The sequence below is a fragment of the Pelecanus crispus genome, chromosome 12, assembly GCF_030463565.1.
Source record: "Pelecanus crispus isolate bPelCri1 chromosome 12, bPelCri1.pri, whole genome shotgun sequence".
In the NCBI taxonomy this organism is placed as follows: Eukaryota; Metazoa; Chordata; class Aves; order Pelecaniformes; family Pelecanidae; genus Pelecanus; species Pelecanus crispus.
The window spans coordinates 16522102-16549952 of NC_134654.1; the positions used below are offsets into that span (position 1 = coordinate 16522102).

The 27851-nt window shown below is 43.2% G+C and overlaps 1 protein-coding gene across 1 annotated transcript in view; it reads right to left on the minus strand.

The window, feature by feature from the left end:
• The window catches only part of SHISA6 (shisa family member 6), a 280377-nt gene that overhangs the window by 197111 nt on the left and 55415 nt on the right, over positions 1 to 27851 (minus strand). The window contains exon 3 of the mRNA XM_075720227.1: positions 23611 to 23706. Coding sequence (XP_075576342.1) covers positions 23611 to 23706 — 96 coding nt within the window. The remainder of the gene's footprint in view (positions 1 to 23610; positions 23707 to 27851) is intronic.

A 27851-nucleotide genomic window follows, 5' to 3' on the forward strand; every position in this document is an offset into this window, starting at 1 on the left:
ACTTACTAAGTTGAAGATGCTTGGCAAAGTGTCAAAGTTGTAGCCTTCTCTGTACCAGCACTGCTAAACACACATTTGACTCTGGTGTCACCAGCAGCAACCAGTTGCCCAGTTCATGCCTCACTAGAGGGCATGAAGGCAGAGATGGTTTAGCAGCTTTAGCATCTGAGTCAAATGTCTGAGGCACCCTCAAAGTCCAACAGCTGTGAGGACAATTCCTCCAAGGCTAAGCTCTGCCCATAGCAGTACCTGTCGCAGGACCTGCCTCTCTTTTTCCCTGGCAAAGGACCTTATCCAGCCACTAGAGAAAGCTCCTCGAGGAAAGATAAATCAAGATTTGACAGGATCCTTCAAAGCATGATGAGAAAAGAGACTTGTTGAGTCTTTGCCCTAGGCATAAGGCCAAAGTCAGATTTTTGCTCCCAGCTTTTGGTGTGGATGTAATTAACACATGGTTGGCTCTCCACTGGATGGTTAATAGGAGAGTGAGAAGAGACAGGAGCAAATACTGGCCTTTTTTAGCACTCTTTTACAGCTCCTTCTGTTAGCTGAAATGCTGCAGTGTATCATTATCTGTTGATTGCAGTCTTTTGCCCAGTTTTTGTTCCTGCCCAGTCAGCACTCATCTCCAAGACAATTTGAATTAATTGTGTGAAGGATTTCACAAGACTGGAATGTTCAGAAACATTCAACTGAAATCAAGACAGAGTGGGTCTGATTCTGATCCCACACAGTTAGATGTGGGCAGAGCTGCAAAGGACTGATGTGGTTTTATGGTTATTCTTCCTCCCAAGGGAGGGAAAAGCCTGCATCTAAACCTCTCTGTGCCACAGGTTTAGCATTTTATCAGCAGAACATGTATCTGATGGGTGCAATTTGTTTTTTGAAGATCTTTCTTTGTCCTCTAAGGATATTCTGTTCCTTCTCTACAAAAATAAAATTTTCACCATTTTTACTGTAAATCCTGGTTTCATGTCCACTGTTTTTTATACTTCCTGCTTGTAATAATGAAGCATGTACTGAGGATTAAATCAGACTTAGCAGACAAATACTGCCAGGACAATGGTTCATCCCTTTCTCAAACACTGGTACTACATGTGACTGCTTCCTGTACCTTGCTGTTATCCATGGCTTTTCAATAGATTTGGTGGAGGTGTGGAACACTTATTAGCTAACTCTGTTGACACATTAAGTGGATGTTATCCAGACCTACTGACTAAATACAAGTATGACTATTAATTGTTTCTTTCCCCAATGAACAGAGTCTTGTCAAACCAAATGCCACTTTCTCAACTAGTGTCTCACCACCTGCCCTAACCAGAAGAGTCAGTCTCATCTTTTTCATAATAATGATGATTATGTTGATAATGATAATAATAATGATAATGATAATAATAATGATGGTGATAATAATAATAGTAATGATAATAACAGCAACAACAACAACAATGAATAATATCTTTCTTTGGAAATAGTCTTGGGGCTCATAAGTAAGAGCATGCAGCTTGCTGGAACTCTTGATTTGGCAAACTGAATGATGAAATCAAAGGTAAGGATGTTGCACATGCATTGTACTGGCAGCTTGCCTCTGGTGTTTGCCTCTGCTCCACAATACCTGTGCTGTTTGGATTCACCCAGTATCAGTACATGAAAGGCAAACACGTTCCCAGCCCCAGCCCTACCACTGAGCTGTACTGTGTGTAAAAATTTTTACTTAGCTGTGTCTGTCTCTCTACCTATAAAGGGGGCAATCAAACTAGCTTTTGCACAGCTATATGAAATTTCCAGACACCAAAGCACAGGGAAGTTAGATGTCAACATTGTATATAAATTGTAAATACTATCAGCTTGCTTTCTCCTCCTTTATTCCTCCTGCCTCTCACTTAAGCAGCATCATGCTGTCCTCAAAGTTCACAAACTTGAGAAAAAAAAATAAAAAAGCTGATTTTTCCATTGAGTGTCAGCATAGATCAGAGGCTACAGTAACACCTTTAGCATGGGCAGATAATAAATTAAGTCTGAAAGTTCAAGTAATTCATATTCGTCATTTAAAAACATACCAGACTAAATCTCAAGTTTGAAGAAAAAGATTGGAGCAAAAATCCAAGCTATTAAAGCACAGAAAATTGTTAGTAATAACCAGGTCTGAGGTTTTGTTTTAATTAAAATCAATTTCCTTGACTATTATTTCTTTTTATTGCACAGCAGGTTTGGATTTTTTTGTTTAAGGAGTAAAATAAAAATTTTCTAAGTATTCTCCTGCCTAGAAGTTCCATTTCAACTCACTGTGTTCACAGTGAAGTGGAGTCTGTTTGCATTTGATTTAAAATCCTTACACTGAGCCACTCTGTGGATTGCACTATTTTTTTCCAGGTGCTCCCAGACACAAGCCTACATAGAGCTTCCTCTGCTAATCCTTTTCAAGACACTGTCCTGGAAAGCAGGTTAAAATGAAGCAATGGTGCAGGGAGATATTTTTGCAGGCATTCATAAATTGTTGTTCTGTTTCCACCATGGGGGCTCTTGAAGTCCTTCAGGTTAGCACATAATGAAATACATACTCCCTGTACTCACCGTGTAAGGGAACAAAGAAATTCAGATTCTCTTTTTACTTTCCCAGATAACTCCTCTTTTGTTTTAACTAATCTTTCACTTTCAGGGGTGATTATATTCTTTAGCTGAATGAATCTTATTTAAAGTCTTTCCTGCCTGCTTCTCAATGTGCATTCTGACTCATGTACCTGTTTTCATGTAGAGATCATTTAGAGAAGGTATTTTTTCCCCTTTAAAAATAGCAGCAAGCAGGTTTTTGGACTAAGCCTTACCTGTGTGTATGGCCAGTCTTTGGTGCATAGTTTAGCGAAAAGAACGGATGCTAAAACGCCCTTGCTAATGCTGGCTGACGATGTTTGACTAGTGCATAAGAGGTTGCAATGGAAATATGGATCCTAACTATGGTATTTTCAGGCCTTTAAGTATTAGAAGATGCATACTAAACCAAAAAGATACAGCCAAAATGTAGAAATGCATTCCCACACATCCTCAAGCTTGAGCTCACTAGATTCAACAGGACATGAGCATATGCCTGAAGCCCAGTGGGAAGGAAGCAGCTCTAGAGCTGAGCAATTGCTGGTGACTGCTGCAGTGGAATGGGATGTGGTGCAGTGGTGGGGCCACCTGATCACAGCAGGGTCAAATGCTGCAGGAACATGGTGCGCTGCCAGAATGGAGAAGAAAATTAAACTCAACTCTTCCTTCAGTTCCGGGGATCCAACAGATCAGATCATGGCAAGGGAGGAGGCTGTAGTCACAGTTAAGCCAGGAGCAGTATGCCACTTTCTTTAATATAAATACCACTAACATATGTGCATAGGATGCATTTTCATTGAGTTCTCCATGTACTATATGCCCACATACTCAATGTGAAGCCATTACCTCTGCCTTATTCTCCCAGTCCAGCCTAAGCTCCTATTTAACTTGGTCCTCCCTGGCCAAAATAATGTTTAAATTCCTTATTCTCCCAGCAAGCTAATGATCTCCTAAAGCATGATCCAGTGTCTTCTTGACATATCTTTCTCAAACCCAGAACATCTGAGACTCAGCTGCAAAAATAGCCATGTGAACCTGAAGTCAACATCCAAAAAGATCTATTAAAGAAGCAGCCAGATACATAGAACAGGGAGGGAGAAGGAACAGGAGCTAGTAATTTGCATTCCCCTGATTGAGGGGATCTGTCTGCATTTCCAGTTAATAAAAGACATTAATTGAGTTACATTTTTTATGGCTGCACACAGAGCTATTTCTGGCTGGAAGGAGACACTCTTAAATGGAATGAGTCAGACCGGACCTCTTATGTCACCCTGGGACCCTGAAAGATTTGTTAATAGCTCTGAAGAAATCGAGTTGCTTCACAGGGCTATTTTCTCCTCAGACATCAAAAGCAGAGGGAAAGTATAGTAATTCTGAAGGCTGAAAAATATGTTTTTCTTATGGTTCTTTGCATTTGACAAATAGGAACGGGATAATCAAAGAGCTTTGCTCTCCATGAGACACTTGAATAGGAATCTGAGCAGGATTTATCAGTCCAGCTAAACATAATCACCAGAGACCTGACTCTTAGTTAAAGAAAGTCCTAGCAGGTCATAGCTCCTCAATTCACTTCCTACGATTTCTTCCAGATTAACTTCACAAATCAAAAGACGGTACTGCGAGAGTTTTACAGGAAGGAAAGTCTGTATTTTTGCTCTTAAAAATATATAGAAAAACATATTCTTTCACCAAACCCTTTTTCCCCACAAAAACACCTCTTTCCTACCCAGGAATAAGGCTTTTTATTATAAAATGAAATTTCACTGGAAACGAAATTGTTTTAAATTAGTTTGTCTCCACTGGAGTTCTGAGTTGCAGCTCAGGTGTTCCCTTTCTGGTCATGGTCCCCTGCCAGATGACACCTCAAGGAGGCAAGGGCTGCTGTGACACATTAGTGGCTCTGCCCAAGGAAAGGCAAGGATAACTCATGGGATGGAGGCCAGCCAAGGAGCCGAGAGAAGATGGTGGTCCAAAGTGACAAGGGACATCTAAGGAACGCCACCTATGCCTTCAGCCCTCTGACAGCATTTCCACATTCAATTTGGAAAGGGAATCAGATAGTTTTAAACTGAGAAATACGTATGCTTTGTTTCTCACCAGAAGACCAAAAATATCTGTGGAAAATGTTGACAAATTGAAAGCATTTGTCATTTCTGCTTCTGTTTCCCTAGTGACCAAAAAAAAAAAAAAAAAAAAAATTACCAACAAAGACAAAGCCTGCAGCTTATAGTCTTGTCCAGTTTTTCCTGATATTCCCCTTGTTCTCACCCCCATGGTTCAAAGCAGCTCAACCGTGGCAGGAGCCTGTAAAACGGGCCTCCTCCTCATCTACAAAGCTGGAGCCTGTTTGCCCTTTTTACTACCTGGCCAGGGCTGTTCATAACAGGATAAATGTCTGTACTGGCCTCATCCTATTTAGAAAGTGATAGTTATGCTTTGTTGTCATGTCAGCTTTTGCCAGGGAAAATTCTCAGTTGTGATGACGGGATACATTTTCTGTTGTATTCTCCAGCCTTTTTTTGGTGTTGACGTCTTGAACATTTGCAGCTCCTGGACATCAGAGGAGCCCATCAAAGGGCTCAGCTCCCTGTTATAGAAATGCAAAGCAGAAACCTGGGTTTCTTCTGAACTTTCCTCGCACAGGGTGGTGAGACTAATTTAGCAGCATACGGCTTGTAAATCTGCATGCAGCACCAGCATGATATCACTAGCTGGCTTAATGTGTGTGTGGGGGTAGAAGTACAGGCATGTTAAAATCCTTACAGTGCAGACAAATCTGCCTCCAGCCACATTCACACTGTCATCTTTCTTAAGGAAAAAGCATGCTAGAGAAAAAAGATGCTAACTGGGCACCCCCGAAGCCTCTGCTGCCATGGATTCTGTTGGGAGTATGCCTTTGTGAACACTGTTTGTAGGAAAAACTGCTGGACTGCAGTGTTTTAGTCCTCCCTCTCTGTACCGGAAAGACAGTGAGGGTGTATCTGGAGAAAGCCACCCTTTTGTAAGAGTGTCTCATGTTGGCATATGCAAATCAAGAAATCTCAGCCTCTGAGTGCTCTGGCATCAGCACCCTCCTAGGCCCCATTCTCTGGGTGGCTGTAGCCTTCTGGCTCCCCAACATGAATTCTCCTACTTGCACATATAAACCAGTGATTTTGCTGGATTTTTTTTCTCTATCAGTGACGATTTACATTAAAATGCCCGGGAATCCTTAAAGACAAGAAATTAATATGGCAGAGCAAGGATCAGTACAAGCAAGATAAATACAGCTTGTGCTAGCTGCAGCACTTGTACTTCATAACACAAAACTCAAAATGTGATGCCAGCTACAAATCCGGGGTAGTTTTTCTAGAACGCCAAGTTTTTTAACTGTGATGCATGGTGTTGTGACTCTACAGAGTGGGCTTCAACTCACACTGGAGTTTCATGCTTATTTTAAGGACCAATGCTGCTGAAACAGTCACATCACTCCTCCCCTGTTCTTTTCAGCTTGCTCCCTGCTATGCCTGTCCTCAAGCCAGCACAGCATCCATGAGGACACATAGTGAACTGATTTGTGTTCAAAGCAGTCTGGGTTTGGTTTCATCTGACTTGAATTCTCTAATCTGGCTCGTTGTGTGGTCACACTAGTGCTTGTGCTGGTGCAAAGGAAGATGCATTGAGAGGAAGAGAACGAACAGACAGGGAAAAATGCCTCTCCCAGCTCTAGTTTTAGGGGATGTCATTTTAAACTACATTCAAACCCCTGGTGTTAGCTGTAAAGCTTGTATATAAATGTTATTTGTCATCTAGGCTCTTATGTACACAAACTCACCTCTCTTAGGACGGGCTGAACCACTGCAAAGATGCCCACCTCTCACCCTTGACCCTGGAGACCCTACATGACCAGCTTAGATCAAAAGCCCCATTTTTAGATGCTATAAGTAAGATGAAATGAATTCTATCTAACTGAACAATGTGTGAGCCTCCAAAGCTATTGTGAACCTTGTGAGGCATGGGGTCACCTGAGAAAGGAGGGTGGACTGTAGTGTAACATGGGGCAGGGAGTAATTCTAGGTATGAGCTGGAGGGCTGCCCCTTCCTGTCCGGTGGACTGAATTTTCTCCCCTTTTTGGAGAGGTCTAGAGGCTTGGTGTTTAAGGCATGGGACCTATGTCTGTAAGAAAACCAGTGGGCATACAAGAGAGGAATGTAATAGACTGATTTGCTTTATTTCTCATGCACTTAATTCCTGCAGAATGAGGCTGTGGATAGATACAACTCTCATAAAAGTCTGAGCAGCTGGAAGCTGATGTACTCAGAGGTACAGCAGCTCTTCTTGAGGGTTATTATTTGTCCTTTCGGAACAGAACTATAAAGACTCAAATAATCCACCCTTCTCTGGGAAATTGTCCTTTGTTCTGCTCCTCATCAGGCACTCTGGGTTGCTGGCACAGTGTTATTACAGAAACATTGCCCCTGCTGGACTCTAAACCTCCTCACAGTGCTCCCAAGTGAGAAAAAAGGGAACCATCCTCCAAGCCTTGTACCATGAATGCTGGGACAGAAAGTTCCTCTGAGAACTGACCAAGCTCGTTGCTACAGAGCTAGTGTGCTTGTCCCAGTGCACACCAATACACTAACTGGGTGACTGTTAAAGAACTTCACGTCTCTGACTTTTAAACCTCCTGCACTAAATCTATCCATGACTAATCTTCACCCTCTTGTCTTTCTGCTGGTATTGCCCTTTAGTTTACTCATGATTTTCCCTCCCAGCTATTAAATCACCACTCTAATGCAGGATGATCCCATGTCTCCCAGTCCTCCTTTCTGGGCTAAACAAGCTGAATTCTAGTCTAGTCTTGCCTAGCAGGCCAAGTCCTCCCCAGAAAGCTCTCTTTGGAACACAGTTTTGTGCCTGTTCCTATATGAACTAGCCTTCCTTGAACAGAGTAGGCAAAGAGAAGCTGTTCAGTGGCTCTTGCACCTCCTGTGGGTGATTCCTTATCTAGAGAGGACTGGACTAGATAAGAGTTCAAAGGCACCATTTTTTGTGCCTTCTTTCTGTTCCCTAGTGGATGGCCCATATCCATCCTGAGAGCTGGAGGCTTCTGCCCCAGGGTATCTGATCAACACAAGGATTATGCATTTATCAGAAGGTGGGGACCCTCAAGTTGGATGTATTAGAGATGTCTCTTTTTGAGTCAATCACCCTGGTAGCTGGTGGAAGAAATTAGGCATGGTTAAGACAAAGCTCCTCTGGCCTGCTCTGGACATGTGATTTGGGATGTGCTCCACAGCAGGGCCTCTTTCTCCCTAGACAGTACCAATCGAGACTGAATAGCAAAGTCAGATGGAGATACCATACTGACTGTTTTGTCTTTGCTGCCTGTTTTAGAAAGAAAAGAGAAATATCTTCATTCATATATGCATGGGAAAATCATGTCAGCAAACATGTAACTACAAATGTGGGCTTCTCTCCCAGGCAGCAAAGCAACCTGCCAGGTAGTCTTGTTCCAACTCCAGCTGATGGACTAAAAGGGACCATAAATCATGGCTCTGTCACAAGGACCCTGGTTCATTGCAAACTGTGAAGAAGATATTGTCACTGCTAAATGTCTGCTGCTAAGTATGTCTGAATTGGCATTTGTGCAGACATTGGGCTTCTGCTGGGAATTGTCTCTCAAGTTGCAGCCAGTCCCCATGCTGCAGGATGATAAAAGGGAACCTGAAAAGGACAAGTTAACCCTGCTTATGCTCTCTCACTTCCTCTCAAATGCTGCTTAAGATTTGCTGTAGAATCCATGGAAAAAAAGGTCACTATTGCCAAATCCTAGCTTCACCAGTACTGTTCCCATATCCCAGAGATCTGGAAAAAAAGGCTTTCTGGATGAGGCTGTCCTAAGCCTGAACAACATCTCAGCATGGGTACCTCAGCATCCTCCTGAAAAAAAGGTGTTTAGTCTTTTCTGCATGAGCAAGTGACTGAGGGAGAACCCAGACACCATCAGGTCATGAGGATAATGCAGAGCGTGTTGTTTTGGTGCAAGGACAGACTGAACAGGTCCCATCCATTCTGTCTCATCCATGCTGCCTGGGTCATCCTGAGGATGCCACAGATCTGAACCCCCTTTCTGGTACGCTCTGGAAGGCACCTCAGCTGTGTACAGCAGTCACAACTAACGGCACAGTCCAAGGTAGATATAGTCACTGTATCTCCTCCCACTCAGTCTCCAGCTTATTTCTGATCTACCTTTCTGATCTATGTGTCACGTTTGATCCATGTTCCAGTCCTGTTCCTGTCTCTCCTTCCCCAACTTCAAAACTTTCTTGAGAAATATTGATGCAGGAAAAGGCTTTGAAAATGGTAAAAATTCACTCTGTTATGATTGCCATCCCCAGTTCAGTGTTTCTTGTGCAGTTCTGCCTAAATATTTCAAGGTCTTATCTACATATGAAAAAGAAGCCAGCAGTTCTGAAAGGCTTGTTTAGAAAATCCAACAGCAGCTATCTATTTTGTTTTCACTTGCTCTACACAAATCCTTATTCACATCTAAGGGACGAAAGCTCTCTAATGAGCATGATCATGACAGTCTACAATACCCTTGACAACAGGAGGAAGAGCTGTCTTCTGTGGCAGGCTGGAGGGAGATGCGTGATGGAGGCCATGGACATGCTGTCCCAGTGGCTTCCTGCCATGTGCTAGCTGTGGCTGTCTGCATCCCTCATGTGCTGTCAGGCTCTGTGTCACTGCTGCTTGCACGTGAAGAATTTCAAAGGACTGCCAGCTACTTTACAGATCTCAAGAAATAAAACCTGAAGCTCAAGATCTTCCAGAAGGCTTTTTTTATAACTGAAGGAATGGCAGGGAAATAGGAAAGTAAGTCTTAACGCAGTGCACGTGAACATACAATTCTATGAATGGGCGACACAAAGTGTCACCATACATCTGTCTGCACTGCATGTAAGAAAGGCTGCAGGGGAGCCCAGAGACCTCACCAAAGATGGGAAAAGCCACCAGAATATGGGACATGATCATTTTGCACAACTTCTTCGTATCACTCACCAAAAGACAAGTCAGAACTGATGGTACTTGACATCAGGTGTTGCCCTGACAAGCCAGAAGAGGATGCTTCAGCATCAGTGAGATATGGAGTCACTGGGATATGTGTGTGTTTACGTGGTAGACTCTGAATCAGGATGTATCGCAAGACACAAAAGGGGACTGGAAACTGCCAAGATGTCTTATTTTTGCTTTGCTTTTGGAGGGCAGCGATGGCAAGGGAGCTGCCTGGCACACTGTGGGTACTGTGCGACCAGTAAGATATTTCATTTACAGTAGGCAGGGATCAGACCCTAGATAGGGCTTAAACATTTGAGAGAGAGAGAAAAAGTATTAGTGATGCAAGAAAAAGTGTTGTGGCTTTGTGGGTTCAAATGCACGTGTCACTTTCAGCTGCACTCTTGCGTGGCACTGGAGGGTGGGTCACACATTCATCTCCTGCTCATCTTTCCTCTGCACTGCTTAGACTCATTTCCTTGCCGTCTTGTGCCAGCCCTGTACTTGCCTAGACACAGATGCAGCTCGTGAAGCCCACTCTTGGTGATTTGGAGCTTGCTGGAAGTGAAACACCTCCCTGCCAAGCCACTGGGTCTATCAACAACCCACCAAGAGCTTAGACAGCTCAGCAAACATGTAGGATCTGTGTTTTGCTTGTGCTCAGTTTCCATGCAGCAGCTAGAAGCACTCAGGAGGAGAAAGCTCCTGCCTTATCTGAGGAACAAGACAAAGCTGGACTCCCCCTAGGCTGGGTGCACCTCAGCCAGGACCTTGAGCTGCAAGCAGGTTGAGGAACCCTGAGACGAAGGGCTGAGGCATCACCAAGCGCAGCATCAAAGCTGTGTCCCCTCAACAGAGCCCAGAGACCACAATAAAGCACTGAGGGTCAGCGGTGGCCAGTCACCTCGTGCCATCTGCAAATGTGCTGCGGCGAGTTGACTTTTCAGTTGTGACACAGCCTCTTCCCATGCAGTCGTTGATCAGTTCTTGCTCCCCTTATTTCGAGTGTACTATTTTTCACTCAGGTCATACCAAGCTGGAATGAATTGGGGGTATTTCTGGTACTCTGTGGGTACACAGTTTTAACTGTTTTACAAGATGAACCCCTGCCCTGGAGACTTACAGGACAGCATGAACTCAAGGAGGTTTCCTCCAGTCCCAATAGTTTGAGGCACTTAAGCCTCAGACCTGAATGTTGGTATTACTTCCCTCACTCTTCTATTAACGCTTAGAGTAACTTTGCCTGTCTCACTAACTGCAAAAGTATCATGATCTGTGTTTTGTGTCCTGCACACTCTTGATCTCAACAACACCTTGTGACAGTGAGATCCACAGGCTAATACTCACACTGAGTCAAAAAGCATTTCTTGCTCTCTGTTCTGAATTCAGCATTTTTAATTCAATGCCTTTCAGTTGCCATACAGAGAGGATGCATAATACTAACCAAACTACCTTCTGTGTCCTAAACCTGCTTTAAAAACTTTTATCTGCAGCTCCCTCCAAGCACAGACACTTTGCCAGGCACTTAGTCTTTATTCATATTATACCTCTTAATATGAACCTCTGGTTATTCTCATCACCTATATTTGAACTGACTCTATTTTTAGTTTCCTGGTTTAAAATGAATATGAGGACATGCCTTTTATAGACTGTATGCTCTTGGTATCTGAACATATCTTAAATTAATAACAGTAACATATACTTTGGAATAAAATTTCTGTTATGTTTTAAACAATTGAGCCAGGGTGATGACATAAAAAGAATAGATAAGAGTATAGTACCTTAATAAAATTTTGAAGGGCTATGTTTCCAGAGAGAAATCTGTGATCTGTGTGCACCAATATGGCCCCACATAAAGAGCAGATCTGCTTAGAAATGTGATTATGTAGGATGAGGGTTTTTACTCAGCAGATCTGCATCTCGCTGTCTGCACTAACATTTTTCTTATTGTAGCTGGGAAGCCAAGCCCCCGAGCTCAATCTCTCATGAACCGATCACAGAATTTGAACAAACTCTCACTAGCAAAATCTGGTTGGACGCCTAGAGTCAGGGATCAATTTTCAGCCTGACCAGTAAACACCTTTTTGTTCACATTATAAGCACATTTCTTCCAGGAACATCAGCTACAATTAAAAAACAAAACAAAACAAAACAAAACAAAGCAAAACAAAACAAAAAGCTCTTACGTGTCTTTAGTTCATTCCTTGTTCAGAGGGGGAAACACACACTGGGAAAGCAAACCCACTATTCTCTCAAGGGGCAGGTGTGCAACAGCAGTATGGTATGGTCTGCATTGGGATACATAACTGTATTTTCTGCAGCAGATCCAAGCCAGGGCCATTAAAATCAATTAAAAAATACCAGTCATTGGCAGAAAGTGGGCTGGGAATCAGCTCTTTAGTTGAGGATCTAGGCTGTTGTCCAGAAACTGTATGTCAGCTATATGAATTACTGGCAAAACCCCAGTTTCTCTGTTCATTCACTTGATGCTAGGACTATCCAAAAGTCAGAAAAACTGTCATGAAGAGATCTGTTCCAGCTCAAAGGCTTCCTGCTCCATGCACCTTCTTGCTATGGGCATTTTCTCATCATTTGCCTCCAGCTGACACACTGCACTTTGTTCTGCAGCCACTAATTTAGGAGGAGAGTCAGTGAAAAAGAGGTGCTTCTTGCTTTTCACCTGTCAGACAAAAAAAAATCACAGATTCAATCTAACCACCAGTCTCAGAAACTGCCACTGACCTAAGTTCTGGCAGCTTTATTCCATGAGAGCACCAGCAGAAGCCTCAAGGCACTGCATGGAAATGATACCTTCATCTAGGAAAACCTTTGGAGAAATCATTATGACTGCCTTTACATAAGGAAATAAGGGCACACTATTATGATAAGTGATTGTGGGCATCTGTTTTCAGGAGTCTGATGGCCACTGCATGAGGGATTTCAGGACCCTGGGGAGTTTTAAAGCCACTACCTGAAGAGTGTGGATGACAGAATGGGTTTACTTCAGTTCTGAGGAGAAATGGAGATACTGTTAGAAAGGAAACAGCTGTCCTAGCAACAGTCAGGAGCCAAGCAGTGGGAAGGGGCTCAGCCCTCTAAAAGGGGTGCATTCTGGCACCACTGCTGGGGGACTCAGTGCAACCCCTCCTCTCCTATCCAATGTCTCTGATCAATGCTATGAGCGTATTCTTCCCAACAGATGATAACTTTCAGGGCTCTTTCTGGTGCCCTAAAAGAGGCAGGAGAAAGAATGCAGGGCTTGCTTTGGAAAGTCCAAGCAAGGAGAAAATGCTCTACTCATCCTTCAGTGCATAGCCTTCCCTCACTTCCCAACATAATCTGATCTTCTCTTAGGGTTTCTTGGAGAACCTGCTGGCCCTACCACCTCCTGAGACCCTCCAGGTAGCAAATCATCTCCATCTTCAGAAAAATGACAGGTGAGGGCTGCCCATTACTTCTCCTCAATTCCTGAGAGGACTGTGGCACTTTGACTCAACTGCCTACCCACTGCCGTGGCAGCAGAAGCAATTCCTGCCACAGGGGACTGTAAATTCAAAGCAGTTACAAAGGACAATGTAGTGCAGTTGCTCCCCTTATCTCCCCCCTGCTCCTTGGGAACCCTGCACTTTTTGTTCATGGAGAACAGTGGCAAATTTTACACTGCACAGACTTCCCTCACCTATAAAAAAGGTATGCTACAACCTGATTTCATAACCTAAACTCAATCATGGCAATGTCACTCTGGCAGGAAGGAAAATGCTGAGCTCTGTCTCTCCCTGAGTGCACAAAGAGTAACTCAACAGTTAGAAATATCTTCCAGCTAAAGCAAGACCTTTCACGTACATGCCAGAGATATACTGCTCCTTCTCTGAAGCAAAATATAGTCTTCTGGGTTCTAAGACCTGGGCTTAACTGTGCAAACTTCTTAGCACTTCCTCCAGCATCTGCAGTGCCAACCTATGAAAGCAGAGGCCTTACACTTGTGAGCACTGTGTCTCCCACAAGCCCAAGGCTGACAGCAGTCCACACTGCACCCTGGTGCACAATGAAGAACAGAAACAGGGCAACAGTCATCCTGGTCCTGCTAGCGACCTCAGCCTGTGGCATCAGGATCGATGAAATGCACAATCTCTCTCCACTGAGTAGAGAAGAATTTTGGTGTCTAGCTGAAAGTACAAGCCTGACTTTAAGCCAGAGAGGATAGGAATCATCTGGCTTCACTACAGAACCCTAAAGTGTCCTTGCAGCCCCATGAATGGAAGATTAATGGCTCACTGACAAATGTAACCAGCATTAGACACTATGAGACAATCTAAATGAAAGGAGGTTCTCAGCCTACAGGATTTGCCCTATCCTGGAAGAGTAAAGCCACCCTGCCTGGATGCAACTGCAGCTGATAGGACAAGAAAAGGATGAAAACATCTACATCTGCTGTCTCTGAACCAGGAGAGCAATATGCTAACAGCAGCAGGCCTTAAACAACAGCAGATTATAGTTCAGCTTCTGTTGTTTCAGCTAAGGCTATATTAAGGACCCAACACACTAAAAGTCACCGATTTTGTGCTTAGGCAAAGAGCATTTTATTATCCTTTTGACTGTAAAACAACTGCAGTAGGAAAGCCCTCATTCAGCTGTTTTACCATGCACCTTGGAGCATGGACACCAGACTTGTAGCAAAGTCATGGCAGTATTAAACAAAACTGACTTTGGAATAATATGAAGAAGAATTCCTCCAGACGAGGAACAGGACAGGAACTAAATGACTAGAGAACCACAGGTCTGTAAAAGTAGGTCTTGGACAACAAAGTGATGTTGTAAACTGTGAAACTTAACATTCCTACTTCAACAGATATTCAGCTGTTGCACACCTGTAGTGCAGGTGTGCAACCTGTGCACACACAACATCGAATAAGATATCTGGGGCATGTCCTCTCTGGTTTGTCCCCATCTAGGAATCACGGTTCCCATCTTCAACCTGTGGCCTTTAGACACTACCACAATATAAACTAGTCACAGCCAGGGGCCCACATGGACATGAAGATGAATCTGTTTCAAAGAGTAGAAAAAGTCAATCAGTAAGTTCAAGTCTGTCTCTCATGGACTGTCTGCAATTACTTTTGTGGCATTTGTTGTATAAACTGCCTGCAATTTTATTTTATATAATTAGTTTTATACAGGCTGAAAAGGATAAACTGAAGCTCCTAAGACCAAATAATTTCCCTATGAGGGAGTACCATATCTAGGAAGTAAATCTGGAAAGCAAACCTGGGGCCTGTGTCTCCAAAGATATTTCTCTGATGATGAGCCAATGTTCCTCCCAAGGAACTTTAGAAGATAAACTGTATATAACATACTGGTTTTTCTATAACAGTAGATTTTTGGGTGTGCCCAAGCTCTTCATCTGCTGAACTCTGACCATGGGATTCAGTTGTTCTGGAGAGATCACAGATGCCTCAGAATTACAGATCCCTCTGCAAAGTCCCTTATCTGCACCCAGGAATCTCCAATTTTTTTATAATATTTGAATTTCTTATTTACAATCTGCAAACACAGTTAAGACTGAATGCTGACCTCCTAAAGAAACATCATGCCAACACTAAGGGTGATTGATTTCAGTTAAAATCCCTGTTTGGGGAGATAACCAGCCTGAGATGCTTAGTGACACTGTAGCAGGAAATCATAAGGTTTTTTATACATCAGTTTTTGATAATAAATATAGAAAAAGACATTCTTCAAAAAGAAGTTTGTGGCATGAAGCTGAAGCTCCCTCTTTCATAGATAGTTGGGCTGTAACTGCCAGCTTTTCACCAGCCTTCAGCTCAATTTTCAAAGGTATCTGCCAAAACATCATGGAGATTTGACAGACTCTCTGTGAAAGGGCATCCAATAATAGGCAGGGCTTTTTTCTTCTCTTCTCAGCTGTTGTAATTTATTGTGATATACAGTTAATACACAGCAGAAGGATGAGAAATCCATACTAGAGTATGGATTCTAGATTATTGAAAACCATCCATGGGAACTCAGCAGAGTGCTGGCTGCAATGGAATTTGTAGGACAAGAAAGTGGGCAGCAAAATAATTCACTGACCACAGAAGAATGAGTTGAGTGATAACTTCTGTGTTTTATATTGACATGCAAACATAAGGTCCTCAGCAGTGACAGTGGTGAAGGCTAGTCCCAAAATCCTGTGCATGCCTGAGTCTGTAAAAAGGACCACATGCTGAAGTCAAAGCCAGAGGTCATGTCCCATGACCTTTTGCAAAGCCCAGGTGCAAGTTTAGCTCCAATATTGACTGTTTCAATATTAGTTGCCAAAACACATTGCTAATCCCAGCCTGAATGTGCACATGCAGAAAGACAGAAGGTGGTCTTTACCTGGCTCAGATACACAAGATTCTGTGTTTAGCTGTCCCTCAGTGAGAAAGAAGAGGCAACACACCCTAGCTGGCATCTTCTCTTCCCACCTCAGTCCTGTCTGTGTCCTCCAGGAAGCATGTTTGATCAGGTCAAGTTAAAAATACCATTGATCAGCTGAGGTGGTGAACAATATGATCTCCAACTGACAAGAAGTGTCTCTTCACATGCACCAGTGAGGCTGCCCACAGGGGAAGCTTGCTTTCTTGTTGCAGGAAGCAGTCTCCATTTAATAGCTGACTACAGAGCAACTGTGGGCTTCTTGCCACAGGAAGCTGAATCTCCTAGCTTAGCAGTGACATATGTGCTCTGTGCCCTGCTTGTGGTAATTTTTCTGCTGTTTCGTTAATAAACCTGAGGAAGGCTCTCAGATTAGCTGCCAATCCTCCTTCTGCTCATTGCTCATAGTGTGGGACACACTAGCTCAGAAAGCCACATTCTGAAACAGTCCCTCCAGGTTGTGCTTTATGCCAGGTTTGTGGCCAGTTTGTCTGAAGACAGAAAGGCATGAACCCATCACCTTAGTTATTTCAATGTATTTTGCAGGTGAACCCAGGGACTGATGTGGTTTTGTTCATGTTCACTCCATTCCTTGTCTACAGCAGTGGCATGCTGCACAACTACTGCAGGCATCAGTATGGTTTCCATGACCTCCTACTCTCCTCCCACTCAGCTATTCAGAGGGATATAAAAAAAAGAGCTGTCCAGACTCTGCTGAGAAATGGACAGTCGTGTCTGAAGTCGATTAAATAATTCAGAACAGATTGAAATGCCCTATTGCATAATGGAATCTTTCTGCAAAGCCATGAAGCAGTTCCCACATCCCAACAATCCTATTTTCAAGTCAATACAATTAAGTGTCAGAATATGCAACAGTTGAAAATAAACTGGAATCAGAATGCAAGTGATCCTTAGCACACAGACTACAAGACACCATCAAAATCATTAGATATTATCTAGGATGAACATAAAATGATTCATTGGGATGCAGCAGGCTCTGGCATGACATCTCTCCATTGATACGAAATGTCTAACAAGTGTTTAATGAGAAAAAGGACTCAACATACCTAACCTTCAATTTTTGCACAATCCATTCATGGCATGTTACAGAGGCAGGTATGAAAAAAATGACCCTTAAACTTCTCTCTTTCCCTGCGTTAATGAGTCTACTGCAAGTGTGGATTACTAATGATGGGGGGAGGCGGTAAATTCCATCTTGGAGCTGATTCACTGCATGTTTTGTAGCTGCATTTGACCAATGCTGGCTGTGACAGATGTAATCCAAGACCCCAAAATAACAAATTAAGGGTATGAACCACCACTTTGGGAAAGAAAATGGAACACAAGGCAGCCAGACAAGTGACAGGGAACCAGCCATGACAGCAGGGAACCAGGACAGTGTTGGAGAGAGGAATCAGAATCCTCAAACTGCTAATGATGATTAAATTGATAAATCTCTCTCCTCCTATTCATCTCTGAATCATATTTACATGCTAATGCACCAGTAAAACTGCTGGTTCCTGAGTTGATGCTTGTAAAAAGGGCTCAGTTCAGGGTCTCCAAAAGGAACAGTGGTGTGTGTAAGAGGGGAATGTGTACCATGTGTGTACAAGAGGAGGAAGTGGTGTCAGCCAGTATGAATACCTGATCCTGTCTTACCACATGTTGTATCACGTTTAGTCTGTATGCAGAGCTTGCAGCATGCTGAATATTATAAATCCACTGAGGTGTCTGCATAAAGATTAGTTTACATACAGATATGTCATTTATAAAATACAGAGCCTGTCACAGATATTCTTCAGCTTCCAGAAAAACCAATGAAGGTAGAAAGAATGTGCAAATGAGCGAACAAAATGGATGGGTACATCAAGACATTTCAGGAAGGAAATGACCTGATCCTCATATTGACACAGGATGTCCCACAGCCCTATCATCATTGACAAGCTTTTCTAAGAGTCACACAAACATGAGCTTGGCAATGCTGTCTTGGGCAAACATAGACTTAGTCATGAGTCATTTACTCTGTGCTTCCTTTCTCCGTACAGAGGGAATGCATCACCTTCCAGTGGGAGCAGCAGAGACATGGTGCTGGGAAAGCTCTGGAGCTCCCAGGGGAGAAAAGACAGGAAAGCGGAGCTGCCGCCTACCTCAGCTGGCTGATACACTGAAGCAGCCTAGGAAGATCTTGGTTGTTAAGTATGATCTAGAGCCGCATTTGTCCTCTTTCATGTCTGTAGGAGGTTCTGTTATAAACAAACACAAATGTTAAATTGTCAGATAAAGCAAGCTGTTGCTTTACTCTTGAAACTTGTCTTGCAATAAGCCTGAGTCACCCTATTTACATCAGGCCCTCCATCTCCCAGTACTGGCCCATGGGGTGACTGTTAGAGCACAGTGCACTCCACAGAGTGGTCTGAATCTCCAGGAGCCTACAGGGCACTACCCAACAAGGTGAAGGTCTGGCCATGGACTGGAAGCACAAGGTCAGTGATAAGGTAGCTCCCTCAGCTTGTCTGAGCCCACTGACAGAGAAGCAAGTGGGGAGGAGCCATGAGACTCAGCTGTTACCTCAAGCCTGTCAGCTCTCCCTTCCATCCTGACATTACTTTGTCTCCTTTCACTCTCACAAAACCCTGCAGCTTCCAAACCTTGAACCCTTGTTGTGGTAACCATCTTCCACTGCTCTGGCACCATGTGATATATGGTCTGTCTGTCCTCAAAACAACTCATGCACATAGATATGGCCTGGGAGAGAAAGGTGGTCATTTTCTAAGGTGGGACTAGATCAAGAACAATTTGCTCCTTTTGAAAATGCATTAAAAAAGCTTATTTGAGGGAGATATTGTCAACTGTGAAGAAGCAAAAAGCCAGCAACAGCTGACCTCTCACTCTCTGCCTGTATGTGGATGTTGTGCATCATTTCAGATAACAGGATGGGATATTTACCAGGAGATGGCAAAGGGTGAGACTGTATCTGGGGAGTGTGATGTCTAGTTGGGTGTAAAGTCCTGCTAAAGGACATATACCATGTTCCCACACACCATGCACATGTGCTCAACCAAAACCACCTCAGGCTGGACAGCTATACCTCACATGAAGGGCTGTACCATTAAAAGACTGCCTTGAGCCACTTTGTGGATGCATGAGGTACAACCATGCTGCAGGACAGTGAGAACAGAGGCCCAGGCAGGTAAATCCCGCATTCAGGCTGCAAATCTTGCCATATCTGCACCAAATATCACAAGATAAAATGTGACTGTGGGTACCTTTTATTGGTCAGTCACCAGGCTGGCTTGTCTACACCATCATCATTGTCACATTGCCCACAATGCAGGATGCTGGTGCAGCTCCAGAGATGCCAGCAGCAATGTAGTCAGGCTTTAACAGCTACATCACACTGACTTGGCTACATGGTTCATTTTTTTTCCTTCCTACTGGCACTGCTGGAGAATATCCTAGGTGCAAATTTTAGTAGGATACTTGAAGAAAAAAGGCTCCTGCAGATGCCCTAACTCAGAGCACATCTCCCAGTAAATTCAGGAACAGCAAAGATTTGCAGCCTTGAACCAAAAGTGAGAGGTTCCATTTCTGAAAGTGTTATTGGGCAGGCTGTGAGGACACTTGACTCCTCTTGAGTTTTCCACACATGCGTTTCAAGTTGCAGCCCTACCTCTGCACCTCCTCAAGGATCTGGCATAAACTTACAAGAAACTAGCAAATTGTAGGGGAAGTCTTATTTTTCCCTACGAGATGACTGTGCAGTAGAGGGGTCTGAAATCCCATATTCCTCCTGCCTCACTGTTCCCTGACCCCTAGCACTCAGTTGAACTGGAAAATTATGCTTTTCCAGAAAAAAAACTCTCTATTTTTAATACTGTTGCAGAGTTACCAGGAAAACAAAGAAGTTGTTTAGTGATGAAGTGAGCTTATCATCTGCTCTACAGAATTTCTACTGCTGTCACAGACTGGTGAAATACAATAAGCCCAATTCCACTCAGAAAGTATTTTCAAGGTCTGAGGCTGGTAGTGAAAAAACAAAATAAAAATCACATTTTTAACCTGAAAACTCAACAATGATGATCTGGAGTAATTAATCTGGAGTGAATTTACTGCTCTTCAAGACTTGTTCACTCACTGTGGTTGAATATCCACATGGGCGCTTGCTCCATGTTCTGTTGCAGCTGTGTAAGTTTCTACACCAGCCTGTGTGACTGAGAAGAGCTCTGCAGAGCTCTGGCAGGACAGTGAGTACGATCCATGTTAGGGTAGTCTCAACCTAGGACATCTGAGAGTAGCAAGATGCTTGGAGACAAAATAGGTTAAAGAAGCTCCTTTTAAATTAGGTTAGTGCACAGAAGGATGTGATAGCTCCTGTCTTCAGTGCTCCTACTTGTTTTACTGGAGCACTGAACCCTCATAGCAACTACAGCAATAGTAGCTACTCCTATACAAGCAAGTGCAGGCTGGGATTCATCTGCCTTCCTCTAATGGTTAAAAGACCTAGCCGCCCATGGCTCCCCTATTGCTAGAGGAGGGGAAGAGGTGCCTAGTGCCCATCCAGTGAACACTCATTTAGAGGTGCTGGTATCTCCCAGGTGCCTCTACATAGAATTGAAGGCTACTACCTCAGAATAAAATGTCTAACTTCTAGCTATGTAATGTTAGATGAGATTAGTCCTGCTGTGTGTCTCACCATGAAGTCTTTCTATGGCATAAAGCCTTTGGATTCATTCTTAGATCATCATGACAGACTGACAGTGAAGTCTTTTACCATGGTTTGAAGAACACACTATGTAGTGATTTTATAGACTTAAATGTGAGGCAGTGATGCATTGCCCAATGGAGTGTCATATAAGAATCATACATAAAACACAATCTTGCAGGAGCTTGTGGATGTCAGACATGTGAATATGCTGATATGGTATCCATGGTAGTTTGGCATGCCTCACATCTTTGTCTTCTGCCCAAAATAGATTAGCTCTTAAATATTACTCAGCACTTGGAGTTCTGCCACAGCACAGAAGACAGTTGAGAAAACACCAAAAATGTGTCCCTCAGTGCAAAGAAATATTGATATAAACTTCATTGGCTTTGTTGAGTCTAAAAGCAGAACCCTCTTCCATGGTAGTGTAACAACAAGGCAGGGCGAGGTTATTTGGCTAATGGTAGTTGAGGTGGAGATTTTAACACATGCACTGGAACTGAAATAGGACAAAATCTGAGCATGAAGTTGCTCAGCTAAAGCTCGGGACTCTTGCTGGAGCACTCACCTCTCCTGTCTACAAGTATAACTGGGTTTTCAGTTCAAACTGAACACAGGAAATCTATTGTGTAATATTTCCAGAAATAATCAAATTATATAGGGCACAGTTCTAATGATAGACCCCCTAAGTCATTTGTTACATCCAAAGTCCCTGATTTCACAGCACAAATAGGCAATAAAATTATATCACAGACAAAGATAAATCTATACATTTGCACAAGCAAACAAGGCAGTTTGCCTGCAGAATGTGTGGAGATGTTAGTCACTTGCACCAGCCATGAGTGGGCATGTGAATTTACCTTTAAGAACTCAGAAGTTAACATTATGGTACTGTTCAAATAAACTCTGAATTTACAGGTAGCTGAAAAGTAAATTCAAAGGCCAATCCATTCTTTTGTCTCCATAAACAGACAAGATATAGTTTAATTTCTTCAGATAATAAAAGGCTTTTACTCACTTTGGAAAGCACCATCCTATCTGATGGCTGTTGGAAGAGATGGTATATAAACAGTCCGGACTCCCATTGCCCATTCTCCCACCTTTCCAAAGATATGAAATGTGCTCTGTGGGGCTTCCAGCAAAGCCAGTGGAAAAGGTGTGAAAACCACTGGCCCATCTACAGAAGAACAGAGCCCCTGAGACTTTTCATTTAAAGAAGGAAAGCAGGTTTTATTCTTATCTGGGAAGGAACTGGGAAAAGTATATTGTATAGAAAACCATTTGAAGATAATTCAAATGACTGAGACAAAGAGGCAGATTTTACGGCCTTGCCTGGGGTTATCCATGTGCTTGATGAAGGCTGTGAGGACACACCACTCTGTAGACCATGTCCCTACGGGGGTACACTTGCTATCTCAACCTAAATATACTGTCAGGCCTGATGTAATATGACATGACTGTAAAACTCCTTTTGGATGGGGAGGAGAAAGGGAGACGTTGTGTGAGATGCCATCCATGAGTCCTTCGTTGAACCATTTCTGTTCCCAGCCCACATGAAAGTTCATGGTGGTTTTCTCTGCTTTCCTTCCACCGATGCAGTGCCAGGCTGGAATTGCAGGGTATTGTATTACAAGTCCCACGGGTGCTGCCTCAGCCTCAGTAAACTTTATTTAAGCACACACAGACATACACAGACAATATACATATATTTGTTTCTTCTCTGACAGTTCTACAGGACCAACACTGCTTTGGATGACACTTGTGGAGAATTTGAAAAAGTGCAGGAAATGTACGAAAAAATAAAGGTCTTTTAATAATTTGTGAGTCACGGTCATCCACAGAAACAACACAGTTGCATTCAACCAGGTGAGCACATGGACACATCTCCACATACAGTACATTGTGTCTATATAGGTATCTCCACATACATTGTGTCTATATAAATGTACAACAGTCTCAGAAGTCAGCAGGACACAAAACCAGACGAGTACTGGCATGGCACATGCTTGCACTCCCAGTGTCGCAACCCACTGCCAGTACACCAGTGTGACTTGGTCAGGGTGTAGGTGTGAACAGAAAGATGCTCCAAACACAGTCTCACTATACACTATAAAAACTCACCAAATATGCAACAACGTCATAAAATGAACATTCATCTGGGGTTCTGGTGACCAGCTACTTTGAGTCAGATCTCACAGCTTTGTGTCACCACAACTCCTGGGATATATGGTTACTTATCTAGTATAACTACAACTATATCTCAACATATATTTTATATACAGTACATATACACAGAACATACACAGAGTAGTATATGCATATTTTTGTGTTTTCATGTTTGTACATTATATCACAGATTATATGAACACATAAAATATATGTTTTAGGACCTAAAAAGAAATAGTTTTATAAAATATTCATAATACACCCCCCCCCTCCCCCAAAAGAAAAAAAAGCCCAGAAGTCAAACAAAAGAAATCCAGAAATGCTCTCTTGAAGTGTTAACTGCCTGCCCTTGGACAGCATTACACTCCTTCCCCTTTCCTTTATAAGTACAGCAGCACAATGGTGGTTTGCAACCATGCACCCAGGAAAACACAAAGCAGTATAAATTGTTGAACTTCAAAGTCAGAGTGGAGTCTGGAGTCTGGCTGTCCAACTCTACACTCTCCCACTGTCTCCCTTGCTAGGATTTAAAAGGTTCTGCCAGGAGTACAGTATTTTACCTGCAGCAATATTTGCTAGACTAAATCTACTGATTGCAGTCCAATACTGTTATCTCATAGCACTTAGAACCCAGCTTCTGAGTTATAGCTTTTTTATTTAAAACACTCTTTTATTTAGCAAAAAATTGTTTCCACTGTACCCTTCGTGTGTCCTCTTCCTAATGTGACAAACCCGGAGGAGATGAAATTATGGAGATCTGGCCCTCCACTTCGATAAATATCCTTTCCGTAGTGACCTGCCAAGGAAAAGAAAACAATAAACCTTATTCAGAGTGTGTGTGTGTGTGTGTGTGTGTGTGTGTACACACACACACATATATGCTATACAGCCCTGCTGTCATGCTTATATATGAGTACCAAGGTCCTACCACATGGTTACATGATTAATGGCAAGCAGAGGGTATGACAGAACATAACAGCTATAGCAGCATCAAAGTCTTATTGCTTTATTGGCAAAGATTTACAAAGAAGAACAACTGCATATTTTGATAACTGCCAAGGAATGAACAGATTCTGATAGGGGAACCGCTAACATGCCAAACCAAACACCCCAGTCTCTGGGAGATTTGATCATCACTAGGTCAGATTCAGGTTTGCTAGCAGCAGCACTCCCAAGGAAATGGTCTTGCTCAAACCTTCAAGACTAAGGAGCTAAAGGAAATCAGAAGACATGTGGCTTTGACTCTTCCTGATTCCAGCCAGACCCCTAACAGCATTTATGTCCTGTTAGTAGAGATTTTGTCTCAGCACAAAAGCAAAGGTGCAAATATCACTCTTCTCCAGGCTGAATCCAAGTTCTCATTAACAGTATCATTGCAAACCTTGTCTTTTAGCTTTGATTTGCTCTAGTTCTTGAATGGCATTCCTGGATAGTTTCTCAAGTGCAATAGTCTTCTGCAGAACACTTCCTAGGAACTTTCTCAGACCATGACAACAGAGTAGGTTCAGGAGACACCCAGCTTTTTAATATTTTATTATACTAATAAAGAAAAAGGCCTTCTGCCTCCTTGTTACCTGAAATGAAGACATAGATAATTTTTCAGATACTCTTTATCACCTCCTCCCTTTTTCATGTTGTTAATTTTTCTATTCCTTTTATTTTAGAATGAAGCAAAGATAAAACAGGTGCATGGGGAGGGAAGTAAGGTAGCCTCAGGGGCTGGGAATGCAGCTCCCTCACTGTTAAGCCTCCAACTTCTCCATGCCTTTCTGCACAAACCCGTGATGCATCACTGGAAACATTCAAGGTCAGGTTGGACGGGGCTCTGAGCAACCTGATCTAGTTAAAGCTGTCCCTGCTCACAGCAGGGGGGTTGGGCTAGATGACCTCTAAAGGTCCCTTCCAACCCAAAGCATTCTATGATTCTATGATTCTGAGCCATGGTGACTGGAAGTCCAGCACGGCAGATGGTCCAGTGCATGGCACTTGAGCAGGAGAGCTGAGTCAGGAAGCTACAGGGAGGGCCAAATGGGCATCAGGGATCCAGGTGGAAATGCAGCCTGGGGCTATGTTCTGGCTGGTTCACATTGCCTCTGACAGATGCTACAGCCCTTTACTATTTTTCAAACACTGAGACCAAATGCTGTTTGTTCTCATACACTTTCAGGCTCTCTGGCAAGACTGTGAAAACTAATAGGAACAGAGACTTTGAAATCTCATCAGTCTGCAAAGTATTCCTCTTTCCTTTTTAGCCAGCCACTATCACCCCAGTATCCTGGCAGCTACTACTGATTTTGTAGGCCCTTACTGCTGTCATCAGAGTCCACCTTGCATATGAGTGGGCTGAGGTCTAGCCCCCAGGTCTAAATTGTCCCAAAATGTCCCACTGTTCTGCCCTGCAGTGGATCTGAGCAGGCTGCAAACCTCACTCCCCATTCAAGGAGGACACCAGCAACTCTCTGGCCAGGAGACCCTAGCACAGACTTTGCCATCATATCAGCATGTTGAAGATCCTCAGAGGAGGCTCACATATGGCAGGCAGAAGATGCTGAGACTTCTGACAAATGTTTATTCCTATCTAATAGAAAAAGCATCCCACTCCCTTCCCTCACATATATTTTCTGGTCAAGGTCAGTCAAGTGCTCCCTGTAAACTTCTCAAAACACATATAAAGTGTTTCTACAGGTTTGGGAGTGTTAGCAGCAAGACAGTTTTCTTCTTACAGTTATAGTAATGCAAGGTGGTAGCAAAAACCTTCAAATGTGGAGGCATCCACCCATAAATTGGCTGAGAAGAGAGTTTCCAGAAAAAAGAAAGATTTTCTGCTTCCACAGGAAAAATCATGGGCTGTTTTTCTCTTTTCCTACCTAGCTCTTGCAAGCTCTGGATGCTGTGTTCCTGGAAAAGGGTGGCAGACCTTTGCCTCTGAGTCCCTGGAAGCTATTCTTGCTTCATGAGATGTTTGTTCCTGTCCTGAGAAGCCTGCAGAGGTGGTTTGTGGCTGCAATGCCCAATTCACTTCCTTTTTCTCTATCATTTTTCTAAAATGTCCTGCATTTTTTCTTTCCAGGAAGCCTATTTTTGCTCATATACCATCCATTTTTATGCTTTCAGGGCCAGCTACTCTGGTGACTGACATTCTATCAGTGCCATAAATCTACCATTTTAAAGAAGGATAAAAGAAATACACAAATACATGTTATTACCTGTAGCTGAAATCAGCTGTCTTTTATATGTCCCTTTGGAGAATCTGTTTAAGACAGAGATGAGGAAGGGGAAGTATATAAAAAAAAAAAAAGCAAACATTTACTGGCAGATTGAAGATTGTTCATCAGCCATTTGCTCTCTGAATCTTGCTCTGCACCTTCTTATAGTACATAGTAACTAAACTAAAACATTCCTGTGATAAAAATCCATTAACACTTGAACAGGAGTTATGATTTCTCATGAGAAACTTGAATTTGTAGACTTCAAGTAGCATGAGTTTTCCCTTTTTACGGATACATTATGGGATGCTACATTTGTTTTATATTTTTTTTTTTTTATTTCTGCTCACTTGTGATCATTTCTTTTGGCTTTGCAGTATAAAAATTCTGGTACATGGCTTTTACTTTTAGAAGTGCTTTGGGGGCTGCTGGTAGGCCAAGCTCAGGTGCTGCTATTCAAATAGACTTTTTCATAACCACTTCTTGACTGAGACGTTTCATACTGGAAGTGAATGCTCCCTTGTAGCTTACCAAAATTCATGTGCCCAGTAGCTACAGCAGAGCTAAAGAAGCTCAAGTATAAGTAGGCAAGGCTGCAGAGCAATGGAAGTGCAGACAGGGTTATGACAGACCAGAAAACATGCCTGTTTCATTCTCTGTTGGGCCCATTTTCCTCCTTCCTACCTTCAGCTGTATGTGCTCTCACCTAGCTGTTGGGAGTCCTTCCACAGCTGGTGGAGAGAGATTGGCCCTGCCAAAAGGGGATTCAGCCACGAGCTGAGCTGCTGCTGGAGATGCCTATCCTGTGGGCTAAGAGTGAGCCCCTGGAACTTATCCAAGGTGTTCACTTGTAGGCTGAAGCTGGGTGTTTTCCTCTGCCCTATGGTGAGAGAGCTAAAAATGGCCTAATTCCTAAATGTACAAAAACCAAGTGTAAATGGACTGATTTTAATTTCATTTCAGACTTCGGGGATTTTTATTGCCAATCAACACCCAACCAAAAAAACCCTGCCATTTCAGACAGAAAGGACCTCTCTTTCAAACCCTGCAAGGTTCCCCTGAGCCCTTCCTGGTGCTGGAGGCTGCACCAGCCCCGGTGTGGTGCATGTCCCCTTTCAGGGTTACCCTGCAAGGCCAGGGTGGAGGCACCGAGCTGTTGCAGAACCCCAAGTACACAATAAAATGGAGATCTCTGAGCTAGATCTGCTGTGTAAATGAGGTGGGGACAGTTTGATGGCTATCTTGTACCTGCTGCCTACTGGCATTATTCACATTGCTTTCCCTCCTCCCCCATGTGAGATGACATCAGAACAAAGCTGCCTTTTGGTGTTGTATTTCCCTGGGAGCACACACAAGACATTTCATGGGCTGCAGCCATCAGGGAGCTGAAACCCAGGACCCAGAGGCAGCACCTGAGACCTAAAAGAAGTCAGATAGAGCAAGAGCAGCAAATTAGTGTTGCGAGCAAGGCAAGGCAGCACAGCCCAGCATACTCATACCCTTGGGCTCCTAGCATGCACTTTCCCTCTTTTACAGCTCCTGCTTTGGGTGGAATTAGCCGTCGTCTGCCAGTTTTCCATATCCAGGTGTCCTAGGCAGCTATCACAAGTTAACTCTTTCTGGTGCTTGCTGGTAGCTGCATAAGATCACAACCAGTGTAATCATTCGACCAGCCACTGAGCAGACCAGCAGAGCTGCTGTCCCCTCCATGGGCCTCTGCGTCCCTGTTTGCAAA